This window comes from Schistocerca piceifrons, chromosome 1 (assembly GCF_021461385.2).
Source record: "Schistocerca piceifrons isolate TAMUIC-IGC-003096 chromosome 1, iqSchPice1.1, whole genome shotgun sequence".
NCBI classification, from domain to species: Eukaryota; Metazoa; Arthropoda; class Insecta; order Orthoptera; family Acrididae; genus Schistocerca; species Schistocerca piceifrons.
Genome location: NC_060138.1, coordinates 578,373,727 through 578,387,615, shown reverse-complemented (window position 1 = coordinate 578,387,615; position 13,889 = coordinate 578,373,727). Strand labels below are relative to the sequence as shown.

Sequence of the window (13,889 nt, the reverse complement as noted above, 5' to 3'; positions counted from 1 at the left end):
GCATCAGGGAATGATTGACAAGAATGGGGCAAAGAAATACAGTAGAAGAAGAATGGGTAGCTTTGAGAGATGAAATAGTGAATGCAGTGGAGGATCAAGTAGGTAAAAGGGCGAGGGCTAGTAGAAATCCTTGGGTAACAGAAGAAATATTGAATTTAATTGATGAAAGGAGAAAATATAAAAATGCCTTAAATGAAGCGAGTGAAAAGGAACACAAACGTCTAAAAAATGAGATCAGCAGGAAGTGCAAAATGACTAAGCAGGGATGGCTAGAGGACAAATGTAAGGATGTAGAGTCATATATTACTAGGGGTAAGATAGATACTGCCTACAAGAAAATTAAAGAGACCTCTGGAGAAAAGAGAACCACTTGTACAAATATCAAGAGCTCAGATGGGTAACCAGGTCTAAGCAAAGAAGGGAAAGCAGGAAGGTTGAAGGAGTATATAAAGTGTCTATACAAGGGCGATGTACCGGAGGACAATATTATGGAAATGGGAGAGGATGTAGATGAAGATGAAATGGGAGATATGATACTGCGGGAAGAGTTTGACAGAGCAATGAAAGCCCTATGTCGAAACAAGGCCCCAGAAGTAGACAACATTCCATTAGAGCTACTGATAGCCTTGGGAGAGCCAGCCATGACAAAACTCTACCATCTGGTAAGCAAGATGTATGAGACAGGCGAAATACCCTCAGACTTCAAGAAGAATATAGTAATTCCAATCCCAAAGAAAGCAGGTGTTGACAGGTGTGAAAAGTACCAAACTACTAGTTCAATAAGTCACGGGTGCACATTACTAACACGAATTCTTTACAGACAAATGGAAAAACTGTAAGAAGCTGATCTTGGGGAAGATCAGTCTGGATTCCGTATAAATGGTGGATCACATGAGGCAATACTGACCCTAAAACTTTTCATAGAAGACAGCTTAGGGAAAGACAAACCTACGTTTCTAGCATTTGTAGACATAGAGAAAGCTTTTGACAATGTTGGTTGGAATATTCTCTTTCAAATTTTGAAGGTGGCAGAGGTAAAATACAGGGAACGAAAGGCAATTTACAATTTCTACAGAAACCAGATGGCAGTTATAGTAGTTGAGTGGCATGAAAGGGAAACAGTGGTGGGGAAGGGAGTGAGACAGGGTTGTAGCCTATCCCCGATGTTATTCAATCTGTATATTGAGCAAGCAGTGAAGGAAACTAATGAAAAATTTTAAGTAGGAATTAAAAAGAGAAGAAATAAAATAATTGAAGTTTGTGGATGACATTGTAATTCTGTCAGAGACAACAAAGGACCTGGAAGAGCAGCTGAATGGAATGTCTTGAAAAGAGGATATAAGATCAATATCAACAAATGCAAAATGAGGATAATGGAATGTCGTCGAATTAAATCAGGTGATGCCAATGGAATTTGATTAGGATTTTAGATTAGATTAATACTAGTTCCATGGATCATGAATACGATATTTCGTAATGATGTGGAACGAGTCGAATTTTCCCATACATGACATAATTAGGTTAATTTAACAACTTACTTAAGTTAATATAACAACTTTATTTTTTTGTGTTTTTTCTTTATTTTTTATTTTTATTTTTTTTTATTTTTTTTATATTTTTGTTTTTTTCTTTTTTTTCTTAATTTATATCTAAAGATTCTTCTATGGAGTAGAAGGAGTTGTCATTCAGAAATTCTTTTAATTTCTTCTTAAATACTTGTTGATTATCTGTCAGACTTTTGATACTATTTGGTAAGTGACCAAAGACTTTAGTGCCAGTATAATTCACCCCTTTCTGTGCCAAAGTTAGATTTAATCTTGAATAGTGAAGATCGTCCTTTCTCCTAGTATTGTAGTTATGCACACTGCTATTACTTTTGAATTGGGTTTGGTTGTTAATAACAAATTTCATAAGAGAGTATATATACTGTGAAGCTACTGTGAATATCCCTAGATCCTTAAATAAATGTCTGCAGGATGATCTTGGGTGGACTCCAGCTATTATTCTGATTACACGCTTTTGTGCAATAAATACTTTATTCCTCAGTGATGAATTACCCCAAAATATGATGCCATATGAAAGCAATGAGTGAAAATAGGCGTACTAAGCTAATTTATTAAGATGTTTATCACCAAAATTTGCAATGACCCTTATTGCATAAGTAGCTGAACTCAAACGTTTCAGCAGATCATCAATGTGTTTCTTCCAATTTAATCTCTCATCAATGGACATACCTAAAAATTTGGAATATTCTGCCTTAGCTATATGCTTCTGATTAAGTTCCATATTTATTAATGGCGTCATACCATTCACTGTACGGAACTGTATGTACTGTGTCTTATCAAAATTCAGTGAGAATCCGTTTACAAGGAACCACTTAGTAATTTTCTGAAAGACAGTATTGACAATTTCATCAGTTAATTCTTGTTTGTCAGGTGTGATTACTATACTTGTATCATCAGCAAAGAGAACTAACTTTGCCTCTTCATGAATATAGAATGGAAAGTCATTAATATATAATAAGAACAACAAAGGACCCAAGACTGACCCTTGTGGAACCCCATTCTTGATAGTTCCCCAGTTTGAGGAATGTGCTGATCTTTGCATGTTACGAGAACTACTTATTTCAACTTTCTGCACTCTTCCAGTTAGGTACGAATTAAACCATTTGTGCACTGTCCCACTCATACCACAATACTTGAGCTTGTCAAGCAGAATTTCATGATTTACACAATCAAAAGCCTTTGAGAGATCACAAAAAATCCCAATGGGTGGTGTTCGGTTATTCAGATCATTCAAAATTTGACTGGTGAAAGCATATATGGCATTTTCTGTTGAAAAACCTTTCTGGAAACCAAACTGACATTTTGTTAGTACTTCATTTTTACAGATATGTGAAGCTACTCTTGAATACATTACTTTCTCAAAAATTTTGGAGTAGTAGATGAGTTTTGCTATTTGAGGAGCCAAATAACTGATGATGGTCGAAGTAGAGAGGATATAAAATGTATACTGGCAATGGCAAGGAAAGCGTTTCTGAAAAAAGAGAAATTTGTTAATATCGAGTATAGATTTAAGTGTCAGGAAGTCATTTCTGAAAGTATTTGTATGGATTGTAGCCATGTATGGAAGTGAAACATGGACGATAAACAGATTGCACAAGAAGAGAATAGAAGCTTTTGAAATATGGTGCTTGAGAAGAATGCTGAAGATTAGATGGGCAGATCACATAACTAATGAGGAAGTATTGAATAGGATTGGGGAGAAGTGAAGTTTGTGGCACAACTTGACTAGAAGAAGGGATCAGTTGGTAGGAGATGTTCTGAGGCATCAAGGGCTCACCAATTTAGTATTGGAAGGCAGTGTGGAGGATAAAAATCTTAGAGGGAGACCAAAAGATAAATACACTACAGATTCAGAAGGATGTAGGTTGCGGTAGGTACTGGGAGATGAAGACGCTTGCACAGGATAGAGTAGCATGGAGAGCCGCATCAGGCCAGTCTCAGGACTGAGGACCACAACAACAACAGTAGAAGATAATGGTGCAGTGAGTGGTATAGTTGAGGAGAGAGATAGACTCTGGGGAGAGGTTCTGAGATGTGTCCTGCTGGAATTCTGAAATCGGTTCACTGTGGCAGGGTTTATAGGTGGATGAATCTGTCAGCTGGCAGAAACCTTCTGCCAGGTAATCCTTGCAGTTTAAAATAACTGTAGTGGAGCCTTTGTCAGGAGGTGGGATTATGAGGTTGGGATCAGTTTTTAAATGGTGTATTGTGGTTCTTTCTGTGGATGTAAGATTAGTCTGCTTGTTGAGGGACTTCTGAAGAAGAGAAATTTGTTAACATTGAGTATAAATTTAAGTGTCAGGAAGTTTTTTCTGAAAAGTATTTGTATGGAGTGTAGCCATGTATGGAAGTGAAATTTGGGTGATAAATAGTTTAGGCAAGAAGAGAATAGAGGCTTTCAAAATGTGGTGCTATAGTAGAATGCTGAAGTTTGGATGGGTAGATCATGTAACTAATGAGGAGGTAGTGAATAGAATTCGCGGGAAGAGGAATTTGTGGCACAACTTGACTAGAAGAAGAGACTGGTTGGTAGGACATGCTGTGAGGCATCAAGGAATCACTAATTTAGTATTGGAGGGCAGTGTGAAGGGTAAAAATTGTAGAGGGAGACCAATCTATGAATATACTAAGCAGATTCAGAAGGATGTAGGTTGCAGTAGATACTTGCACAGTATAGAGTAGGATGGAGAGCTGCATCAAACTAGTCTCTGGAATGAAGACCGCAACAACATGGGGTTCCAACTGTTTTACATTTTTACAACTATACTGACAGTTTTCCAACAGTAATGCAAATATTGAAATACATGAATTATTGATCGAACATATCAGATCCATACCGTAGCATTTCAATAGACTATAGCTATGCACAGGTAAGTCATCCACGCTGGCCTTTGTGACCACGTGGTTCTAGGTGCTTCAGTCCGGAACTGCGCTGCTGCTACGGTCGCAGGTTCGAATCCTGCCTCCGGTATGGATGTGTGTGATGACCTTAGTTTAGTTAAGTTTAATTATTTTTAAGTCTAGGGGACCTCTGACCTCAGATGTTAAGTCCCATAGTGCTTAGAGCCATTTGAACCATTTAAGTTCAAAATGGTTCAAATGGCTCTGAGCACTATGGGACTCAACTGCTGAGGTCATTAGTCCCCTAGAACTTAGAACTAGTTAAACCTAACTAACCTAAGGACATCACAAACATCCATGCCCGAGGCAGGATTCGAACCTGCGACCGTAGCGGGCTTGCGGTTCCAGACTGCAGCGCCTTTAACCGCACGGCCACTTCGGCCGGCAACCATTTAAGTCAACCACGTTCTCGGACAAATTCGATTTGCAGTGGGTAATGAACTTAGCAGATATTTAAATAACCGGCATTCATGGTTGAGAAGTACCAACAAAATAGAAGTAAAATTAGTTTTGACGTTGATCTTCCATAATACACGACTTTCACGCACGTACGAATTTCTTTATATAGAACCCGAGCGAATGCAGACTACGATTTCAGTATAGTCAGAAATTTGTGATCGTCATTCTTCCCATGCTCCGTCGGGGCTGATGCTGGAACAAAACTGTTAGTGGGGGCATAGTTATCATTTTACTCTGTGTTGTAGATCACGGTCATCTGCAGAGTATAGTTGCGGATAGTTAATTTTGCCATCTATTATCTCTGAAATAACGCAGTTGCGGCAGTTTGCCATCTGTGCGATCGGCATACAATACCGTGGTGCGTCTTTGGTATTCGTGTGTACAAGACAATTCTTTGATTACTAGTGTCACCTTCTTGGAGTGAGGTGAACTAAATAGTGAGGTGCAAAGTTTGTGTGGACCCAAAGACTACAGAAATTTATATAATCATTGATTTTACCATCTAATGCAGTTATTGGGTTATTCAGATTCGTCTTTGAGAAGAATGGCGTTTGTGATTGTGTCAAGTTAATAGGTTACAGTTTGAAATAAGAACTACTTGCGAGGCTCCGGCCGTGTCATGCATTTCTATGTCAAGTTACACAAGGATTCATGTTCATGAAGCCCAGCAGGCCGAGGACCGTGTGAGCCCCAAAAGAAAAAAAACAACCACTGACAGTGATAACATAAGTAAGAAATTGAAACTGGAGGAGGTGGAGGAGGAGGAAAGAACTATGAATGACACAACAACGAATAATCAGAAGAGAGCTAACTTCTCAGCTCTGTCAAATCAGAATGGAGTAAACAAGGCGTCGCTAGTCACAACAAAGCCCGGTGCTGCCAAGAAACTAGTGATTAAAAATTTTAAAGGTAACACTATTAATTTTGAGGTTATGTGTTGCGAATAGTCTAGAAAAGAACTAGTGTATTATAGCTTCAAAAGTCTGTGATCTTGAGCAGTAGCTTGTTACAAGATCTGTACGTGAGGCAATGCTTTCATGAACGTATCAGGGGCAAATTTGGAAGATTTTTAACTTTTTTTGCAAAAATTATCAAATATTAATGACAAACTATATATACATCGACGTTCCTGATTTACGAAGAATGAGAGTTTAGCAACTATGTGATAGTAGTATGCGCTATATTAATGTTTGATTTCTGATTGTGTTTGAATGCATTACGATCAAATCATTCAGGACACATACCTTGACGGTCTTTTAATTTTGTTGAAACACTCCAAGGATTATCATAAATTCGTAAAGCGACATGTCTTTTATCACGTTCTATACCAGAATTTCGCTTGACGAGGCAAAGAGTTCTGCAATTCATACGGTACTTGTAATGTTGTTGGACGTCATAAAATCACCCACTAGATCTGAAAGTTCGCAATTTTTTGCTTAGGGAATATAAACAGCTTAATCATGCTGGAGCACATCCCGTTTTTAGCGGCCGTTACATGCTGTCGTTGAATAGCTTCCGAATATCTTATTTTCTTTCTGCCCTCACTACCTCAGTCGTCAGAGATTGGTAATAATACCGTAGGGCGCATTGCTTTGATATACTGCACTAATATTATTGTGCAGGAACATTGTTAACACACGAGTGTTATTACTTGTGTAAACAAAGTTTACGTTTTCAGGTTGCTGATGAGAACAATATGCCATATGTTGAACATATGTCTTGTTAATAGTGGTTTATTCGTATTGATTGCCAATCTAAAATTACTTTCACTGCTGACGAGTTATTTACATTCCTTCTGAATTCTAGTGTTCATTCATTTAAAACAGTACCACTTATATAACAAAAAATACTTTGCATTGAACACTGCATATTTTGTTACTGTGATGTTATTAGTGATCTGTTCCCTTATTTCAATGTTTTTGTTGCTGGTGTGGTCTTCAGTTGAAAGACTGGGTTGGTGCAACTCTCCATTCAAGTCTATCTTTTGCAAGTTTTCATTCCTGCACAACACTGCAACATACATCTATTTGAACCTGCATACTATATTCAAGGCTTGGTCTTGCCCTCTGATTTTCACCCCACCCCCCCTCCCCCACACACATCTTCCATTACCCAGTTGATACTTTCTTGACACCTCAGGCTGTGTCGTACCAACAAATCCTTTCTCATTGTCAGTTTGTGCCATACATATGTTTTTTTACGCAATTTGATTCAGTTCCTCCTCATTTACTATTTTCTCTATCCATACAATCTTCAGCACTTTTCTGCAGTACCACATTTGAAAAGATTTGATTCTCTTCTTTTGAACTGCTTGTTGTCCATATCTATTTAATTATAGTTACCTTAAGTCATGATCTTATTTGTTACCCAAATGATAATTTTTTTCATGTTGAGTATGGAAAAGAACAATAAGCAAAAAAATAATGTCTAATACTTTTTTTGTTCACTGTTTTTCATTTCTGGTGGTGTGCACTGTAAAAGGCACAGATTAGTTGAACAGATATTCACTATTTTTTCCATTCTCCAACTTTAGCAGTTGGAAGCATTAAGTTGTCATTAAAAAATACGGTTACTATTTTGTAAGTGTTTACTGAAGGTTGTTTGCTCTCTCTCTCTCTCTCTCTCTCTCTCTCTCTCTCTCTCTCTGGAAGGGATGATACTCCTTTGCTTTTGGGGAGCATCTGTTTTCCTTTAGTGTTGCTGTGAAAATAAAAATGAAATGAAGTGGAATAAAGATGTAGTTTGATACCTGCAGATTTTTTCTTTTGGTTTTACATTTGTGGCATCACAGCATGTTGGGAGAGGAATCGAAGGCTTATTAATTAGGAACAAATGATGGCTTATAACAATGCTATCATGTTCATTTGTTATATTTAGCAACACAGCATCTGGTGATAAGTATCGAGCAACTATAAATTTAATATCATCCATCAGGGGTGTGAGGTAATGGTAGTTATCTTTTGGTTGCAGTCAATCATATTTCTATCCTACATGCAGCTTAACCACACATTTTGACAGACAGTGTTCTCATTCAGGTTGTAAAAGCTTGAACTCGTGAGATTAGAACACTAAGAACTTTATCAGCACAATTGTGGCATTCCTAATAAAATAGAATAAGACAAATTGGACTGTGGGTCCCCTCTTACATTGCAAACATCGACTCCTGTCAGTAGCTGTTCACACTGCACATTATACCAGGCCTTGCCCTGCGGATGTGCTGTGGGCTCAAAGTGTGTCAACTTGACACAATTGATGACCACAAGAGCTCAGTAGAACATGTGTTGGTGTAGTGTGTGATGGGAGTTGGGGCAGCTACTGTGTTGGTAGACTTTTTTGTGTTTTAATCTCATGATTAATTTTTTGCAACCTTATAATGAGAACCCAGTCTATTGAAACACATTCTTAAATTATAAGTAAGACAGAAAGTTTGAATGCTACCAGCTATTACTGTAAAAACTATGAATTGTTGCTGCAGAGAATAAATGTTGTCTTACTAAATAACTTGCCTTGAGCTATTATGACTATAAGAACATGATACACAGCAAGGAAAAATTCTAAGTAATTGCTCTTCTGTTCATCTGTGACACCTAAACTTTCTAGACTATCAGTATAACATCATTGTTTAATATAAAACAGTTACCTGCTAATAATATGACAACTGCAATACTGCACTTTGAACCCAGTGTTTCTGAAATTTTGACGATAATGTTTGGTTCCATTTACAATAATATAAGCTCCACAGTAATCAAATGCGTCTTTGCGCCCTTTGTATACTAGGCACATGCTGTTGCACATCTAAACAGTATTCATTTACTGCATTGAATTGCTCAGAAAGATAATTAGTGTCATTAATTGTTATTTACCATTAGTTGGTGAGGGGTGTGCTGAGTAAAGCAGTGTGGATAGATGAGCAAATGGTAGATCAGATGAGGAAGAATCCAGCAATTGCCAGTGGATCTCTCGACAGGTTAATAAAATGAAAGTAAGTGTTTCATCGTGAAGCGTTAACCACCACCTGATAAAGTATGACAAATCCAAGTGGACCACATTCATTGTATGTGTTTTATAGGTTTTGATGTTGAAGTGTAGTTTTGTTTCTGCAGCTGGAATTTTACCTTTTGTCAATGTCCAGGAGAAGTTGTTGGCCTAATATGTATCACTTCAGGCAGTCGATTATCTTCATAATCTGGGATGTTACTGAATTTAGCATATGTTAAAATTCAGGAGTAAGTAAGAAACAAGAAACACACATTTTTTTTTTTTTTGTTTTCTCCAAATAAATTCCTTCCCTGAGATGCATGCCTCCAAAGATGACACTGCGAACACTATTTTGAAGATGCGAATTTTGCAAAAAAATTTAAAATGCCATATCTCTGTAAAAGTTCTAGAGCTTTTGTTAGAGTTTTTTTACTTGAAAGATAATTGTTTTATGATTACAATGGTATCCTCGGTTTGCACATACCTGTCAAAGTTCTTTCACTGTCTCCTTTGGATTTTTTTTATAGTTTATAGAAATTTTTTTTTTCAAAAATGCCGATTCAGAAAAGTTAGGTTTTTTCTGTTGCTTAGTACTTTGAAGTTGGACAAGTTTTATTATTACATTTTTTTAACTTTCAAGGGTGATCTGTTACTTAACTAAAGTTGTTTCTTACTAATTTCTTTGTTATAATGTTTATTTCTATTGTCTTTGTTGCAGTTATTTCTTTCACTTCAATTTTTGCAGTTATTTTTTACTCTTTCTTGTAGTTTCTTGTGAATTTCTTTGTCGTGGTTGTTCTTTGCTGTATTGTAGTTGTTCTATGCTAGTTTGTTTACTGAAGAGGCTTGTAAGAAATCTGAGACCATCTAGTGAGTTCTGTGTTTTTGTGAGGAATTTGCCAGTTGACACAGTTGCAGTGTGTTTTGTGGAAAGGACTGTTTGAAATGTCTTCTGACTGGAGCCATAGGAGAGTGAAAATGTGCTGACTATTTGCATATCCATAAAAGAATGATGTGTAAGACAAACGTAAAAAAAAAAAAAAAAAAAAAAGAAAAAAAAAGAAACAGACTTGTTCAGGCTGTGAATAAGTGGTCTCACTTGAAGAATCTGTTTCAAAGTGAAGATATTTCCAGTGACGGCTTTTTGTGTTCTACATGTTTTGACAGAATAACAACAACGATACGATCTGAACAAAGTGAGGCCTCCCGTGGTACAAATGATGCAGATTTTGCATCAGTAGAGGAATAATTAAATATAGTGGATCACTTAACGAAATATGTAGGTATCAGTGCTGTCGAGAAACTGTGGTCACTGAAGTCGAGTCATAAGCTCTATCCATCAAGAAAATGCAGAGAAATTACTAAAGCTATGGTTGAAACAACTACAGCAAAACTGACCACTCTCTTCAAAGTGGAAATTCCCTCTTAAGAAGAAAATTAACCAAAGCACACTTGCACATCTTGCCAGGAATTTTTCACAAATATCAATTCAGCTGTTGAATATTGTGCAACCTACAGTGAAAAGGTGGAAGTTTTAACTATTATTCCAGACATTTTCAAAGAAAATAATTGTGAACCACATTCCATCAGTATCAAAATACATGGTAGACAAATAAAGAAATGTGAGGTCTGTAAAAGGAGTCTTTGGAAGACCAGGTCCCTATTACGGTCATTCTGTAGAAGCAGCTCAGGTTCAAATAGTGCAGTCATTTTATTTGGAAGATAAATGGGACTGTTCTCACCTGAATGCCAACAAAAAGACACTATAACTGTAACAATGGAAGGTCAAAAAGTTGTGAAAATAAAGAGGTACATGACTCGCAGTATTAAAGAAACGTTTGCAATTTATAAGAGCAACTATACAACTTCACATATTGGAAGATCAAAATTTTATGCACTACAACCTAAGTGGGTAGTTCCACACCCACTTAGAGATGTCTGTCTATGTGTATTACTGCGCGAATTTTGAACTTTTGAGTGGTAACTTTGAAGAACTTTGTGGAGCACGTGACATATGACACCTTGCTTGGCCGTTTGAAGTCATTAGTAGTCTGTGCCCTAAAGTGAGAGACATGTTTGTTTCAAGATTGTGGTGACTACCCTGGAATGGGAGGACTGTCTTTACAGACACTTGGCCAGGAACGTGTAACAGATAACTCTGCAGGAAATACATATGTGACATGGGAGGAAAATAAACTAATTAAGAAAACTGTTGCCTTTCACAGTTTCACTTATGAACTTGGTAAATGGTCAGTGAAAGCAGTAACACACCAGCATCTGAAGAAATTGCAACAACAACACATTGCAGAAGTGAAAGGGTGTGTACAGGCTGAAGAAGTATGTTTAGTGCTTAACTGCGATTTTGCTGAGAAATGGTCTGTAATTCTCCCACAAGGAGTACAAGAGCATAATTGGAGTAATGACCAAGTTTCAATTTTTATGGGATTGACATATTTTCAAAACAAAACCACAAGTGTTGCAGTTATAAGTGATGACACAGGACATGACTCAGTACATGCTTTGCTAGCAATGCACAAAATTCTTCCACAACAAACAGAGGCAGAGAAGGACATCTTCATTTCTGATGGTGCACCTAGTCATTTTAAAAATCGTTACCAGCTGTTTGAATTAAGTTGCTTGTGCCAACTGACTGGGTATACAGTGCTACTGGTCACAGGAAGGGCCTTGTGATGGTGTAGGAGGCCTGCTAAAGCACTGTGCTACAAAACAATCTTTCCAGACTAAGTACAGCTGCAATTCAGAGCACTGAGGATTTTATGAGAGTTGTGGAATGTTTCACATCCACAGCCCTCATTATTTTGTCCAAAGAGGAAATTGAAGAATTCCATGAGCAGAAAAATGAAGAATGGTCCAAACAACTACTCCTGTGAAAGAAATTCAGAAGACACATTTCTGGACTCAAAGTGATGGGCGAATTCATACTGCACACACTTTAAAGAGCAAGAAAGAAGATATTTCGTTTGTTTGGCCAACACCTCAGAAACAGCAGGATAATATTCAGAGTCACAACCTGAGAAGGTGTGTGTGTGTGTGTGTGTGTGTGTGTGTGTGTGTGTGTGTGTGTGTGTGTGTGTGTGAGAGAGAGAGTGAGAGAGAGAGAGAGAGAGAGAGAGAGAGAGAGAGAGACTGGTGAATTGCAGAGATTATAGAGACCAGTTATGAGTTAAATGAAATTGTAGAGATCTTTATGCTACCACATGGACCAGCTGCTGAATATAGGTTTCCAGCTGAAGGACAGCAACACCACCAGCAGTGCTCACTTCCTGTTCACAGTGTTTTGAAGATTGTAAGTGTCCAGTTCCTATTGCTTCAACAGGAAGGCATCACTCTATATCAAAAGAAGATGCTGAAGCAGCGGAATACTTTTAGTTCATGACAAAACAGAGTGCACAGAAGTTGTATAAATTGAAACCTTTAGGTCTTTGGACCTTTCACAAACATGTTGGAACCATTTAAAATGCTTGAAAAACGAGTCTCTTACTCCTCTTTTACTCCTCTTTCAAATCTAAAATTATGTTAAATAAGACTAGGTTTTGATTTTTATGAGCCTGTTATGTGACAATGTTGTCAACTAAAAGTAAAAGCTCTCCTTTTCACGGAATGTAGAGCTATATGGTACTAATCAACAGAAAAAATAAAAATTTTATGGCTTGGCAATTTTGAAAAAAAAAAAAAATTTCCATAATTTATAAAAAAAGATGAAAATGCTATAGTAAAAGAACATTGACAGATAAGCCCAGATGGAGGATTTCTTTGTAATCATAAAGCAATTATCTTTAAAATAAAAAGAAACCAACAAAATATCTAGAACTGTTACAGAGATACAAAATTTTAAATTTTTTTTCCTAAATTCACAATTTCAAAGTGGTATGCACAGGGTTATCTTTGGACGGCTGTATCTCGTAGCAGAAATTTTCTGGAGAAAACAAAGAAATATGTGTTCCTTACTTAGTTCTTCATTTTGACATACACTATATTCAATAACATTGAGACAATGGAGGTAAGATTTTTTCCTGGCCTGTCTATATTGATATGGATTATGCCAATGAATACCAGTATTAACATTGAGAATATTGTAATTAAGATTCTGTCGTTCTAGGTCTTTGTGAAATATAAACATTTAACTATTTCTTACACTGGCATTTGAAAAAGTGCCTAAACTGTTGAAGTTTTAACCCATGCAATAGTTATTTTCTCTTTCTATAATACAGTATTTCAATGATAACTCTTCTACTGAAGAGTTCTTTTCATGTATTGTTATCATCGTCATCCAATTCAATCACTTGATGATATGGCCTCACTCGGTCGGCATGCGAGTATCTGTGCAGGTTCTTCCATTTCCGCCAATCTTTTTCTTCACATAGTCAGTTCTTTCCGAAGCCTCTGTCCTATCTGTCTGCTGGTCTTCCAGTCCACTGCCATTTCTAAGCATTCACTCTCTATTATGGCACTGAACTTTGTTTTCTGTCTGATATCGACTGCTCTTTTTCTGTAGCCCAACAATGATCTTTTCTTTACTCTTTAGGTTACTCTTAGTTTTCTAACAATGAATTCATTTACTGAATGTGTCTCACAGCCATAAAATGGGAACTTCATTGGTTTCTTCAACAACATTCACAAATGCTGCGGAGGTTTTGTGTATGTTGTATAAGATTTTAATATAGGCTTGTTCTATTACTTGCTCTGTTAGAGCCTCAAACCCAGCTTTGTGACTGATTAAATGCATTTTCAAAATCTGTAAGGCAAGGCAAAGAAGTAGATGGTAGTCATTTGTTCAAATAATTGTTTTGTGTAGAATGATTATATGATCAGTTGTACTAAACCCTGCTAGGTCAAGTGTAGCACTCAGTCTGGTAGTCAGAATTCTAGTACAAACTTTGTACAGTATGAGCAGGAGGCTGACAGGGCAATAGATCTGTATATCTTTAGTACTACTTTTCTTGTGTGTTAGGATTATTTTGGGTT

The 13,889-nt window shown here is 37.0% G+C and overlaps 1 protein-coding gene across 1 annotated transcript in view; it reads left to right on the top strand.

Annotated features, from left to right (window-relative positions):
- Positions 1 to 5,304: 5,304 nt before the first annotated feature.
- LOC124802320 (cullin-4A) overlaps positions 5,305 to 13,889 on the top strand; it is a 108,137-nt gene continuing 99,552 nt past the window's right edge. Inside the window, exon 1 of the mRNA XM_047263142.1 lies at positions 5,305 to 5,834. Coding sequence (XP_047119098.1) covers positions 5,555 to 5,834 — 280 coding nt within the window. The 5' untranslated portion in view covers positions 5,305 to 5,554. The remainder of the gene's footprint in view (positions 5,835 to 13,889) is intronic.